The 15,271-nt window shown below is 55.3% G+C and overlaps 1 protein-coding gene and 1 pseudogene across 1 annotated transcript; both read right to left on the reverse strand.

The window, feature by feature from the left end:
• Positions 1-984: 984 nt before the first annotated feature.
• LOC134368571 (collagen, type I, alpha 1b-like) lies at positions 985-1,594 on the reverse strand. Its single transcript, XM_063085000.1, has 2 exons — positions 1,282-1,594; positions 985-1,124 (listed from the first exon to the last, which is right to left on the reverse strand). Exons 1-2 carry the CDS (start codon positions 1,592-1,594, stop codon positions 985-987), a joined length of 453 nt encoding a protein of 150 aa, XP_062941070.1.
• A 7,058-nt stretch (positions 1,595-8,652) lies between these two features.
• Positions 8,653-9,596, reverse strand: LOC134368572 (olfactory receptor 10Q1-like; annotated as a pseudogene).
• Positions 9,597-15,271: the final 5,675 nt, after the last annotated feature.

Below are 15,271 nucleotides of genomic sequence, written 5' to 3' on the forward strand. Positions count from 1 at the left end.
GCAACCTGTTATGAGGGAGATCAATCGATAAAAGGTATTGATTGGAAAGGAAGAAGTCAAAGTGCCTTTATTGATAGACAAGACCATTCTCTATGTACAAAATCCAACCAAATCTATGAGAGAGCTACTAGGACCAATTCGTGAGTTTAGGAAGGTTGCAGGATAGAAAATGTTTAGAAGGAGGTGATCTCTCACTCCAAACACTTAACCGATTGTCCTGGCACTTTCCCTCCCATATCTGGAACAAGGCCGGTAAGCCAAAAACTCCTACTGCAGAAACAGTCTGCTGTGATGCACTTAGTATACAAATGCAATGTTTTCACGCTAAGGAAATGCTCTACAATGTTGAAAGTAGTTAATGCTGAATGACAGCACCCAATCAATTCTTTTCTTCCATTTCCTAAATTGTCTTTAATTACCTTGTACTACTCGAGTATCTGAATCCCACAACGTCCTTTGCAATCCAGCACAATGACAAGAACCAAGACACCGAATAGCAGCTCCAATTTATTTTTTGCATTAACAACAGAACAAGTGGACCTTGAGGCCCAGAAGCAAGTACAGGAATCAAATTAGGCCCCCACAGTAATTGGAAAATACTGCAGAAATCACTGCCCTAGGGAAGCATGCACTGCCTAAAACGGGACTCGAGGTTAGGCTTAGATCCCTCTTTCTTGGCGAGGCTTAAAGAAAAGTGGAGGCACAACAGGCCAGAAGAGTCGCACCAGCACGGATAGTTGGTAAAGACAGGCGCTGACGGAAACGTGGAGATGGCTGGGATCTTGAGCAGTCAGTCGTCTAACATGGAGAGAAGGAGAAAATCAAGTCAGAGGGGAGGAGGGGCGCCTCCCTTCCCGCACAGCAGCACACCCAGAGCAGCGCAGCCCTTCCTGAAACTTAAGCCCTGTCTTGCTCGCAGCTCTCCTTGAGCAGAGACCGGCCCTGGCCACTTGCTGCCACCAGCTCCCCGGCCCGTTTCAGAACTCACACAGTGAGGACGTTGCGGTTCACACTGATCTCCTTCTGCACTGGCCCTCGGCGTTGAGCATGTGAGGTCAGGAACAGGCTGGCGAGCTCTGCGTTCTCAGGCGATGGGAAGGGCACGCTGAGGGTGCTGGTGGGGTCTGGTTAAGGCACCATCCACAGGACCCACTTTACCTGTGCTTCAGCCCTCCTGCCCTCTCCGAGGCCTGCCTCTGTTGCCCACCAGCCCCATCCTGTCCCCTGCCTGCCCGGGCCACAGGGGCTCCTCAATAGGATACAACCGGACTTGTCGGTTACCCGGGCCTCCAGCCGCGGGCACAACATCTCTGCCGGGCCCTGGTGCCCGCTCCATCTGAGGAACGCCACTGACTGCAGCACCTGCCTCTCCTGCGACGCCAGGGCCTACACGATCGCCAGTGCCACCATGGTCATCAGGGTCGTCAGGATCCCCAGGTGGCCGGGCACCTGCTCCGCCTGGTGCACCAGGCTCCCCTGGCCCACGTGGCCCACCAAGGTCTCCCGGCCTGACCTGAGCGTCTGCACCCCTTGCTCTGACCGCTGCACCTGCCTCTGCCTCCAGGGCACCAGCACCTTCGTCCGCCACCAGCATGGCTCCTCCGCCATCAGCCTCAGACTCCATCTTGAACGCTGCCCCCGACTCCACCGGAAACTGTGCCACCAACGGCTTCCATACCAAGCTCCGCCCCTTAGCTCACAATGCAACTCGGAATGCCCAGAGCGCCTGCGCAGACACTCCCTGGTGACGCCTCCTGCCGTGTGATTGGTTCCCACCACGAGGACCCTAGAGACCAGGAAGGCTTTCGAGCCAATGGGCTCTCCCTCATAATTTCCGCCCTTAGAACCTGTCATAGCCCTAGTGCGCCTGCGCAGACAGGAACGCAGGTCTTGTCGCGCCAGGCGCGAGGCCGGCCCTGGGCGAGCCCTGGGCACCCTTAGGCTGCCTAGCCACGAGCCCGTGACTCCACCCCAGTGCACTTGCACAGAGAGACCCCCACACGGCCAGCTCCCTCCAAGCTCACCCTGCCTCGACTCTCAAGGCCATATGGACCACGAAAACCCTGGGGATCCAGGTTGGCCCAGCCCTTAGCGTGTGGCGCACTGTGGGCTCCTATGCAGACAGGCCCTGCTGCCTGCCCTTGGAGACCCCTGGTGAGGCCCCGTGGTGACTGGTTCCCACCAAGCCTATCCCTGCCCCAAGTGTGCCCTGCCATCCTGACCAATGCCACACGTGACCAGCTTGCTGACCAGCAGTGCCCTGTCATCAGGTTCTTGGAGGGACCCAGGCGCCTCTGGGCCAAGCGTATGCTGTCCCGTCCCTCTGGTCTCTGCACATGGCTCAGCCCTGGGGACAGGAGGTCAGGGGTGTGGAGCCATCACTCCCGGGCCCTACATGTCCTCGGGGAGCACCCAGACCAGCCCCTAGGTCTCCTACGGCAACATTTGTCCCAGCTGTCCATTGCGTCCACCTGGTGGGGGGCCTGGGGCCGACTGGCATCCCCACCACCTCCCCCCGGTCAGATCCTCGCAGGCTCCAGCCACACTGCAGTGCCCCCAGGCCTGGTCCAGGTGGGCAGAAGGCTGTGGGACCGAGGAGCCACCCCTTCCCCTGTCGGGGCAGGTCCCAGTCGCCTGGCCCGCTGCTGGCAGGGCCCTCAGGCGCTCTCCCTCCCCTTGGAGCAAAGTCTTGGGGCTTTCTGGCGGGCAGGAGGTGCCAAGGGCCCTCCACTGGGAGGTGACCCTGTGTCTGGTGGGTGCTGGTCTACTTCTGTGTCTGAAAGGGGCGCACATCAGCAGGAGAGGTACAGCTGGAGGCCGGCAGGGATGGGGGCGGCATTGCCCTGGGATGGGTGTCTGTTCACACAGTCCTTCTACCCACGCGGCTGTGGGGCGAGAGGCTGCAGGGTTCTGTCCCGGGGCTCTGGGGCTCTCACCTGGCCTGCTCAGGCTTGCCCACACCCTGCTCCCTGGGCTGGGCACAACCCAGGGAAGGAACCCTGGGCATGGCTCCCACCTCCAAGCTTAAGGCTGATGCACTTTCTGCGTGGCCCATCTTCTGTGTAGCAGCTTTAACCCATGTACGTCTATGTCACATCAAGTCCCGAGACAGCCGAGTGGCCCCTAGAAAGGCTTCCCCCCACCGTGACATAGGCTGGAGGGGTGGGGCTGGGTGAGGACGGCGGGCCTGTGGGGACGATCTTACTGTGCTAAAAAGCCACTGCAAAGACAGCAATAAAAACATGTCGTTTTCCAAAGCTGGCTCCTGCCTCGACCTCTGCTTCTCTGGGAGGGGAGGAAAGAGGTGCAGGAAATGGGGGTACCTTCCCAGGCAGGAGCTGCTGCATTCAGCAGGCGTCTGTCCTGAGGGCCTCTGCACCCAGCACTGCTCGCTGCAGGAACTGGGGATCGAGCCAGAAGGAAGCCCGCAGAAAGCCTTGTCCCCCAGCAGCTGACACGGTCGGGGAGAAAAGGAGAGTAGTAAGCTGAGGACGAGCAGATGAAGCAGGCGAGGGTGGGAGAAGGGATTCGAGAGGTGCGTAGAAAACACAGCAAAGAGCGCATTAGCAGGTCAGAGCCCCCGATCTAAGGGACGGCTGCATGTGGGGGACGAGGAAGAGTGTGGTCAAGGAGGACCCCCAGGCTCTGGTGTAACCGGGTCCTACTGAGATGGGACCGCAAGCAGGGGCAGGGCGACAAACGAAGAGCTCTGCTCTCAAGCGCTTTCCTGTGTTTTCTGTACACCTGTTGAATCTCTCCCGGTCGCCATCACCTCCGGCCTGCCTGTTCCTGTGCCTTTGTCTTTCCACAGACATTTCGTCACATCTCAGATCACGCTGAGCCTCTGGGCCCGCTGCACAGTCCTCGTGCCCTCAGACTCCAAGGTGCTGGGGTGGACACCTCTGTGTCTTGTGTCAGCGCTCCATCTCCAGCTCCCAGCACATCTGCCTTGTTCTGTCCCCACCCAGCCTATGCACAGGGTGGGCCTGGAAGTGCAGGGGAGCTTGCACCCCTGGACACAGCCCTCCAGCGATGTGGCCAAGAGTCACTGGACATGCCTCCTCAGTCTCACCCTTTTCAGGACAATTCTGAGGTGCAAGTGGCTACCGAATGAATGAAATGAGGTAGCGGATAGAAATAGAAGCGAACCAATGAAGCTGTCGGTCCACACCTCAGCAGGAGCCCGGGAGAGCAGCGTGTGAAGGAATAGTGTAGACAGAAGCGCTTCTGCACGACCCGAATCGTGTCTAAGGAGAATGCGCTCACCTAACACATGCGCAATAACGCGCAAGTTAAAACGGTAGGAGGAAGTTTAGATGAGCTGTATTGATCTTGGGATGGTGAAAATCTTCTAAGCCTACTAGGAATGAATAATAATCAACAAGAACATTTACTGGGTGAGTACTTGCAGTCACTGTCCTAAGCACAAGACAGGAATTAGCTCACTTATCCAGAAACACATCACGTTTAGTTTTGGTCGTCTAAAGATAGCCACTAAAGTGTTGAGACCACAGGTGATTTTTATTGTCTTTTCCAAACTTGCCCATATTTTCTTTCTTTCTTTTTCTTTTTACAGTGAACATGTATTACATTTGTAAGAAGAAAATATTCTTAAGACAGTTATTCCTCAATTGTTGCTGAGAAAAACTTGTAGTTAGTTCCCAAGAGAACCACTTTGTTGAAGTTTTAATTATCCTGTTCAATTCATGGGAGACCGTATTTTTCCTCGCAAGGTTCTTCTAATTGGCACCTTTTCCTGATGCAATGAGGAGGACTGTGCTATTATGAAGTCCCCGAAGTCACTGAGCCTCGGGGCCAACGCTCCACAGCTTCCCTGTCTGCAGCTTTGACTTGCTTCCAGGAAACACCCCTTTCTAAATTCTCCACACAGTGCTCGTCCTGCCTTGACAGTGGTTCCTCCAGAGGGCACGTGACAGTTTCCTTCATCAGCATGTCCTAAATATTACACAATGGGGTTTTTTCTTCTGCCCTTTCCAAGCACTCACGTATAAACAAAAGTGCACGCGAACACAAAAACTACGCACATAGACGGGGCTGCTCAGCAAATAACCCCAGAGCACCAGTCCCTGCAAGCGCTCTGGCAGTCAAAGCCTTTGTGTTTCTGAATCAGAGAGGACTTGCTGGGAATGTATTAAATACATTTTAGAACCCATTAGGCATAGTCTGTGATGATGAAGCCTCACAGGTGACAGGGCCAGGGTGTATACATTCGAGGAAGGTGATTGCTAAGTAAGACATGCTCAACATCTTTCTTGAATTCCTGGGCTTCAGATCACTACAGCCACATGAACTTGGATGCTCTGTAGTCACCTGACACCCAACCAGCTCTCAACTGATCTCTCTTCCCCACTCTTCAAGTGTTTTCCTCTCCTTTGTTCTCTGTCTTGGTGACAGGCATTTCCACAGGCCCCCTGCTTTCATCTCACCTTCCACCAATCGATTCCCTTCGATATGTCTTGCCCATGCTCCCTAGGCCACCCTAGGCCAGGCTGGCATCATCTCTCACCCGTCTGACATGAACAGCCTCTCCCTGGTCTGTACAGATTCCTGGACCCCGTCCCAAGAGATTGGGCCTGAGTGAGGCCATCTGTCTTTCAGTAGGGGGATCGGGATGGCATAGTCCTAATATGGACAGGGGAAGAGCCCAGCCCTACCTACCAGGGCTGGTGGGGCTGCCCTTGTGTCACCGCGTGCAGGTCACAGAGGGCCACCGGCCTCCAGAGGGCTCCTGTGCTGGACCCCGGACTCTCGGGGTGGGGGCCTGGTGGGAAGCCCCTGTTGGCCTTTCGACCTTGGTCTTCTCTGAACACCCCGTCTTACCCTCCCCGCTGCCACTTGGGGACAGTGAATGGCAGCCACGCTGGGCCAGGACTAACCTGTCTGGGAATGGAGAGGCTGCCCTGCTCTGAGCAGCTCAGCTGATCCTCAAGGCACTGCCCGCTGACCAGGCAGGGCGCCTGCCAGTGACGGCCCTCCTGATGGTGTCCATGCCCTTCTCATTGCCTTGGCATCATCTGCACCCCACCCACGACTGGGAGGTGACCTTCCCCCCTCCCTTGGGACCCCTGTGCTGCCAGACACCCACCCACTGCCTGGGAGTTGCCTGACCCGGTGTCTGTGCTTCCCCAAAGGCCGCATGTGTGTGCGTGCGTGTGTGCGTGTGCGTGCGTGTGTGTGCATGTGTGTGTGCGTGTGCCCGTGCGCACGCGAATGGGGATATAGGAGATGGCATTCTAAGGAGGGGGCTGCCTGGGCAAGGGGGACCAATCAGTAGTCTTTACTCTTTAAAATATTTTATTGTGGAAATTACGTATCTACACAACAGTAAGAATAATATTGAAAAACAAAGGTACCCTTCATCCAGATTCAACAGCTGTCAGCATTTTGCTAGTTTATTTTGAAAGTAGGGGAGGATTTAGGGATGTGAGCAGTGGGAGGTAATGTTTCTCAAGGTGGAAGAGGAAGAGGCACCCGCCTAAGCTTGCTCCAGTAAATGGGTGCTCACTGCAAGCTACAAGGGCTTGGTGTCCCCCTTGCCGCCCCCCCGACCGGGTTGCAGCATTGTCCAGCCCTGGGGGCAAGTGCAGCATGACGGGGGAGGGCAACGTGGAAGGGCTCGGTGCTGCCCTGAACTTCGGCCAATCCCCACTGGCACTAGTTTGGCACCTGCGTGCTTGGCTCTGGGCCATATGTCACTCTCCCTGAATCATCCCATGCAACCCTCCCCACAATCCCAGCAGGTGTGGGACAGTATTGCCCCAGGTGATAGCACCTGGGCCTATGCTTGGGCGTAGCATTGATAGCACTGGGCTGTCTCCAGGAATTTGCTGGCCTGTCTCCCACACTGGTTTGTGAGCTCCCGGGTGGAGCCTGTCATGGATTCTTTTCCATAGCTGTCCTCTTCTTTCAGTGACTTGCCGTGGCCTTGTCAGTGACCAGAGAGCAGGCAGGGCTGGGCACTAGGATAAAGGGCCCACATGGTTCCTACCCTCCAAGATTGGCCGCTCCTATCTAGGAGCGCCCCTCTAGTGGCTCCGAGGGCTGGGTCCTCGCCGAGGCACAATGAGGGACGTGCTAGGAGCAGTGAACTGAGGGGAGCGGGCAAGCCTGGAAGTAGCTAACGCTTACGTTTTTGTTATTGTTTTCTATGCCTCATTTAGGAATGCTTTTTGGGTTCACATCATAAGGAAATGTGTCGTTGATTGAACACTAAGTCCGGAGGGAGGTGGTCTTGGTGTCGGTTTAGTTGCGCAGTGGAGGGTCTGTCGGGGCCCTCGGCTCCCTCCTTCTTGACCCTTTTAATAGTGTGTGGGTGCTCCTAGGTTTGTTGCTGGGGATGATTCAGCCCTTCCTAGGAATGACTAGCAAGTAAGCATTGTTTTAGTGCCTAATGGCCCGGGCTAATTTGTGAGCTTCTTGAAGGCAGGGACCTTGTCTTAAGCTTTTCTGGGCTAAGCCCAGTGCCTGGTACACACGAGGCCCTCATTCATTCATTCACACGTTCATTCAAGAAATATTTCCTGCTAAGTGCTATGGTGGAGTGGATCACAGGGCTCCCTGGCAATTACCCAGCCTGTGGGGTGGGAGTGGGGTGAGCAAACACTTTCTTGAGATCACTACACCCGACCTTCGTCCCCGAATCACAGAGGTTTTGGCCCAGGAGGATATTGAAAGTTTTCAGTGCATCAGCAGCTGGGATCCAAAGGTATCTCTGTGCCAGAGCCAAGGGGGGTTCACAGTTCAGGTCAGTTACCATTTGTTGAGCACCTGTAATGTTCCAGGTGCTGGGGTGACAGAGAGTCATGACAGTTCTTGCCTTTAAGGAGGCTCCAGGCCAGTTGGTGGTAGTGGATGAAGTTCACGCACATGGAGCCGTGGAGGAGGGGCACCTCCCCGCCTGGCGTGTCCGCGAAGGGCCGTCCGAACGGGCTTCGGGAGCAAGTGGCCTGTAAGTGGGATTCAAAGGACAGGGAGGCGTGAGCTGGCCCGGAAGTTTAGGAACGGGGCAGATCCTGAAACGCCTCAGTGAGGATGGTGAGCGTGTGCAGGGTGCAGTGTGGTGTGGGCAGGTCACAGGCCCTTCAGTGCTGCCGCTGCTAACGCTAATGCTGCCACTTCGGTGTGCACAGTTGCATCTCGGCTGACCTCCAGGTCACTTTCTCGCGATGCAGGAATTCCGTGTTGGGGCCGGCTCAGCCTTTGCATCCAAACTTTACCTAGTTTGGATCTGGGAGCTCCTTGTATTTCTGTCCCTGCTGGTGTTTTGGCCAGAGAGGTGGCTGGCTTCATGTTTTGTTTGGGTCATGTCACGTCCTTCTGCCTGTCCACATAGCTGACAGTGCTCCAGGTGGTCCTGGAATTGCCCCTGAGGGGGTGGACACTGCAGAACTGCCCTGTCTCAGAAAACCTCAGGATTCTTCCCTTCTGTCTGACCACAGAAAAGGGGGCAGTGAGTTCTGGTGTGATGAGAACCATGGCCAAGCACTCAAGGGGAGGACGGGCCGCAGGGTGCATGATCTGAGGACTGACGGGGCTCTTGAAGGGTGCCGGGATAGTCCTGGTGGCCGCGCTTTGCCTTCCCCGTCACCTGGAGCCAGGGTCACCTGGGGCCGGGGTCACCTGGTGCAGGGGTCACCTGCTGCTGCTCTTCAGTCTCAGGAGGCTCCTGAGGGCTCCCTTGACTTCCTTGTTCCTCAGGCTGTAGATCACAGGGTAGAGCATAGGGGTGATGTTGGTGTAGATCAAGGACACGATTTTGTCCTGTCCCAGGGTGTAGCAAGACTTGGGGCGAATGTAGATGAATATCGCATAGCCATAGTGCAGGAGAGAGACCAGCAGGTGCCCAGCACAGGTGGAGAAGGCTTTGCTCCTGCCCTCAGCAGAGTGGATGCTGAGGACGGCGCTGATAATGAATCCGTAGGACAGCAGGATGAGCACGGACGGGAGCAGCAGGACGAGCGTGCAGACGAGGAAGACTGCCATCTCGTTGGCTCGCATGTCTGCGCAGGCCAGGAATAGCACCGCAGGGATGTTGCAGAAGAAATGGTCGACCTAACGGGACTGGCAGAAGGGCCAGAGGAATATTAGCATGGTGAGGGTGAGTGAGAGGGTAAAGCCACCGGCACATGCCAGAGACAGCATGTGCAGGCACAGGGCCCTGGTGATGATGAGTGTGTAGTGCAGCGGGTGGCAGATGGCCACGAAGCGGTCATAGGCCATGGCTGCCAGGAGGAAACACTCTGGCCACCCAGGGCGACGAAGAGGTGCATCTGCAGGGCACAGACCAGGAAGGGCATCCGCTGGTTCCCAGACAGGAAGTTGACCAGCATGTTGGGGACAATAAACAGTACATAGCCAGTTTCAGTGGTGGACAGGTTTCGAAGGAAGAAATACATGGGGGTCTGGAGACAGGAGTCCGTGAGGGTGACGAGCACAATAGTCATGTGCCCCGCTAGGGTGACAAGATGCAGGATTAGAAAAAGTCCAAAAAGGGGGATTTGCAGCTCGGCCAGGCCTCCAAAGCCCAAGATGATAAACTCAGAGCCTAGGGTGTGGTTTTTCCAGCACGTGTCCATCCTGTGTTCTCTGCCGCAGGACTGCTGGCTGGAAAGGACAGCTTTCTAGCAATTCTCCAAGTCACGGGAAACCCTGGAGCCCTTTCCACGCACGGACGGGAGCGCAGCCAGCTCACCAGGCCCTGCCAGCTCCTTCCCCAGGCTTGGCCCTCACATCCGTCCGATTAGCCTCCTGAATTCCGCCCTCTGTTCACTGAGAACAAAGAACGGCTGGTGAGATGCTGCTTTAGTTCCCCGGCTGGGCTCTTACAGAAACGAACCAAGACGAGCGAGTTGTAAACGTACAGTTGATTTTCACAGGCCCTGAAGACAACCCTCCTGCCAGAGCCGTCCTGCGCTTGCAGCGTTGTCTCTGGTGGGGTCTGGAGTTTGATGGAGACGGGGTCTGCAGGATCAGTGCTGCTCTAGGGAATTCCTGCAGGACGTGAGCTCTGGCCAGTTCATCTCAGGCACTTGCAACGTTGCTACCTGCAGCCGAGGGCTGCGAAGCGGGTGCTGGAGAGGAAGGGGGCAGAGCCGGCACGAGCTGCTGCCCATCCTGTGCCTGCACGCCTCAGCTGCAGGGAGGCCCGGCCTTTGTGCCACCCCTTTCCAGACCCCTCCCCTGACGCCCTAGGTGGGCTAGCCCCTTTCCAGTGTCCCCACAGCTCCCTGGGCTTCAGCAGTCATATTATGCACCACAGAGGCTGTAATTCTTGGCTTATTCTCCGTGTCCCCCAACAGCCTATGAGCTCCACGGGGACGATAAGGGTCTGCCCTCAGCCCCTTCCACAGTGGCTGGCGCAGTTAGCAGGACGCATGAGGGCTCGTGGCTCATTTGTGCATCCTATGCAGCCAGCAGTGTGCGGGCATCGAGTGAGCAAAGCAGGGGGCACAGGGGTGGGCGGCTCACAGGGTCGGCGCAAATGGGATAGTTAGGACAGTCAGGACAGTCGGGGAGGACGTTTTCTCAGGGCCGTGGGGTCGAGCGCCGGCCGTCCACGCCGTCGGCTGGTCTGCTTCCCCGACTCTGGGGGACGCGTTGCTTCTTCCTTCCCTCGGCAGCACCCGAGTTACAAGGAGCAACCCTGCGATGAGCCTCCAGGTTCTTCCCGTGCATCCCTCCATCACAGCAGTGGAGACGAGGAGAAAGTTTCTAAAGATCCTGCAGATGAAGAAAATCAAGAGTCAACAGGCGTTCACGGCCCTGTGGAAGCCCAGTTGCCCCTTAAAGGGGCTCGCTGCTTAGCGACCTGCCATTTCTATGGGGACCACTGAGGCTCAAAGCGGGTTCGGTGAAACCAGAAAACCCAGTCTGAAGACAGCTCTGCTTACATGTTGCACTAAGTGTCACGTACCTAATGGGCACCGGGAGTCTTTGAGCTGAGCAGGTCCCTAGGGGCGACGTGCCCACTCCTCACGTCAGAGCAGATGGTCACAAAGTCTTCTTCCCTGGGTGGCCCGTGCCCTGCTCCTGTCCACACCCCTGGCCTCTCCCCAGAAATCACAGTAAGCCCCTGCCTGAAGCCCCCTGTCCTGACGGAGCCCAAACCCGGGCTTTCCCCTCTGCCATCTCCCCCACCCTTGGTCATGGGAGCCACGGCTGGCAGGACTGGCAGAGAGCAGGGTGGCCAGTTTCCCTTCAGACAGAGGCCCCACAGCTGGCGCTCAACCCCTCCCGTGACCCAGCCCAGCTTCCCACCCTCCGTGCTCAGCCTTCCCACGAGCCCCTTGTGCTCTCCCTTGAAAATTCTGTCTGTGGGTGAGAACGTGCTTGCTGGGCTCGTGTTTGTCTTCCTCGGACACTTGCACTCTGTCCCCCCATGAGAATGCTGCAGAAATGTGGGGATCGCTTTGTTTATTTGGTCCTTAAACCTTGAAAATACAGAAAACACGGAAGCAAGAGTAGAAGTCACACACGATCCAAGCACTTCAAAAGTGACAGTCGGAGTGAATGTTTCTGCTCCCTCAGTCCTTCTCTGCACTCCCCGGAGAACCATTCATAGCAGTGAGGGGCGTTTGCTCCCCACTTTGTCCTGTGCATAGAAACTCAGATTCACGCGCTCACATACACACACATGCGCTCACACACAGGCGCTCACACACATGCACACATGCACACACATGGGCACGTGCACACACAGGCACAAGCGTGCACACACATGGACACGTGCACACACATGGACATGCACGCACGCACGCACACACGCACACACATGGACACGTGCACACACATGGACAAACACTCACAGACATGGACACGTGCACATTCATGGACACGCACTCACACACAGGCACACGCACGCACACATGGTGACGTGGACACACATGGACATGCACTCACACACATGGACATGCACTCACATACAGGCACACACGTGCACACACATGGACATGCACTCACACACACACATGCTCACACAGGCACACGTGTGCACACACATGGACACGTGCAGACACATGGACATGCACTCACGCACATGGACACGCTCTCGCACACATGGACACACACACACAGGCACACGCACACACACACAAGGACATGCACTAAAACACGCACACACGCTCACACACATGCATACGTGTGCTCACACTCACACATGTATGAGGTTCTTCAAAAAGTCTGTGGAAAAGTAGAATTAAAATACAATGCAAACCTTTCCACGAACTTTCTGAGGTACACTCTTACCCGCTCACGCATATACGCATGCTCAGACACATACACGCAGAAAGAAACATAAATAAAATGTGACCAAAATGCACTGTCATGTAATCAGTCTTTTATGACTTCGATGCTGAAGTGGCTTCCTGTGTTTCTTTCTTACGTTCCATGGTACAAAGCACATCCTGGGGTACAGCACAGAGCAGCTGCCAGGCTGTGGAGACTGCCAGCGTGTTCTTCCCTGCTCGTTTCTTATGTCCCTGAGCACCCATGGAGAAGAGGCCCAGGGTTACCTGGAAGGGGCAGATCCAGTAGCTGAAGGAGAAATGCAGGCAGCAGCCCTGTGGGAGATTGTTCTGGTACCGTCTGCTGTTGGTGAGAACCCAAGAGCGATGAACAGCCCATCCTCAGGGCAGCAGGGGCAGGGCCACGGGGCCCGGACCTGGCAGCACCACTTCCCAGGACCCAGATGGCGTCTTTCCAGCCTGTTTGGACCACAGGGAGCAGCCCTCGGAAGTATAGCTGATGGTTGTTAGGAAGGGAGTGTCCTTAGAGGAGTTGCCACGGCCTGTGACTTGCGTTAAGTAGCAGTGAAGGCAGGACTGAGAAAGTCCTAGGAGAGGTCAGGAAGGAGGCCGTACTGGGATCCCTGCACTGAGGGGCGTGCCTTCCCCAGGTCACACAGCTGGACCCAAATCCCAATCCCGATGACTTGTGTTTCGTTCGCAAACCTTGGATACAGTTTAGGTCCTGACAATGTTATTTCAGTCAGATCTGCTAAATCTGCAGTCCCCATTGTAGAATTCATTACCATTATGTGAATCAGCCTCAGGCTGATTTGAGAGGCAGGTAACATACAGGTTTGGCTGGGGTCGAATCCAGGGACCAGTCCTTGCTAGAGAGAAGCTCAAAGTGGGCAATGGAGCCTGAGATTGGGGCATTGGAACAGACACCCGCCCACACCCCCCACTGTGATTCCCTGGTTCTTTGTAACAACTAGGAGGCTCTCAGGGCCTCCCTTGTTAATATGCAAAATCAGAGTCATCGAAGTGGCTTCTTTCTCTGAGTGACCTGGTGAATAAGAGCTATGGAACCTTGAGAATGCTGCTCCTCAGCTGACCTAACCTCCTGTCTCATGCCTACGTCTCCCCAAGGCCAGCATATCCACACCCTGACAACTTCTGATCTAGGTGTAGCCCAGTGTCCAACCTGTACCGCGGTCCACATCTCGGTAGAGTAGGGCCACAGTTGCTTCCGTGCAGCCCAGTAAGCTCCGTCGTCTCATGCATTCCTATATTCATGTGTCACCTGCATTCATAAAGCTGCCTCAACTACCAGCTGCAGACCCCTGGTCCTATTGTTCAGAAAAGCCTCCCAGATGCCCTTGCCTTTTCTAGGAATACCAGCGCCCAGGTCAGAGCCATTGCCACATCCTGGAAGTTTCATTCCGTTTCCTTTCTTTTTCCTTTTTTAAAGAAAGAAAGGCAAAGACAGAGAAAAAAGACAAGCAGGAAGACACACAGAAACAAAGAAAGAAGAAAAGAAAGAAAAAAGACAATGAAGAAAAACAGAAGAGGAAAGAACGATGGACAGATACACAGAAATGGAAGGATGGAAGGAAGGAAGGAAGGAAGGAAGGAAGGAAGGAAGGAAGGAAGGAAGGAAGGAAGGAAGGAAGGAAGGAAGGAAGGAAAGGAAGGAAAGAAGGAAGGAAAGGAAGGAAAGAAAGAAGGGAAGAAGGAAGGAAGGAAGGAAGGAAGCAAGGAAGGAAGGAAGGAAGGAAGGAAAGGAAAGGAAAGAAAGAGAGAAAGAGAGAAGAGACAGAGAGAGAACGAGACAGAGAGAAGATCCTGCTGATAGCGAGACCGGCTGCCATATGACAAGTGTCCATCCCTTGCAGGGCCAGCACAGTGCTGGGTGCTGGGCTCTAGGCGGTGGCAGGGACAAGGCCCACACCCCAAAGCAGAAAACAGGACCCCAGACTACGCTGCTGGAGCTTAGGATCACTCGCAATCTCCTCTGAATCATTCCAGCCGTTTCTGCCTCTGCCTCCACCACCAGAGGGGCTGCCGACACCAAGGTGGGAGTGTGGCAGTTTTCTAGCCGCTCCACTTTTCTCTTCCTCTTTCCTGCCCTCTGGCCCCCTCTGCTCTTGGCCACAGTTTCGAAAACAGAAGCTCTTCTGTTGGAACGGAGAGAGCGGCCATGGTGACTGCGAGGCTCTCTCAGCAGTGACAGCTTGGGGACCGCCGCTCTCAAAATTATCCCGGTTTTCTGCATCTGGCTCCAGTTGGATACCAGTTAGATCCCAGTTAGAGACCATGGACTCTGATAGGATTGGGGGCAACACAGAACCGAGTTCTGGGAACATCATGGTACTGGGCCTGGATGTTGGCTTGTCTCCTAAGTTCGGTGGCTGTAGGGCCGGCGTGGATGTTTGTGTGCATCCTATTAACTATCTGGACTCTTTGAAAGGGAAAGTCCTGATTGGGGCCTCAGGACTTCTTTGGTTTCTTAGCTGGCACTTCTGCCCCACGGTGAACTTTGCCCCGTCCCCTTCACCACATTGCCCGTGGGGAGGAGGCCACAGACACCCCCGTACCTGGACACTGAGCTCTGCTCAGTGGAACCGTCTCATGTGTTGGGTGAAAACGTGACGAAGCAATCTGGTTGGCCGTTCTTTTCTCACTTGAGTTCAGTAATTACAGGTTCTCTGTGTGCTGAAAAGGGTAGCTACAGGCTGGCAGGTTAATTTCATTTTCTAGTATTTGGGGCGACCACAAAGAATTGCAAAGTCAGAATTGCCTGAAGGTAGGTACGTGTCAGAGTTTTAGGCTCACCAGGCAGGTGCCCCCTTGCTTTCTTCCCTTAGATGCTGAGACTCCATGGAAAGAGCTGGGCACTGCCATGGACTAGCTCTCTGAGGGAAAACGTGCCAGCTAGAGGTCAGGGGGCACTGCTGCCACCACAAGACAGAAAAAGAACCTCTCTGATGCCATCATCTTGGGCTCTTCACAGTTAACCAGATCTCTCA

This window comes from Cynocephalus volans, chromosome X, assembly GCF_027409185.1.
Source record: "Cynocephalus volans isolate mCynVol1 chromosome X, mCynVol1.pri, whole genome shotgun sequence".
NCBI lineage: Eukaryota > Metazoa > Chordata > Mammalia > Dermoptera > Cynocephalidae > Cynocephalus > Cynocephalus volans.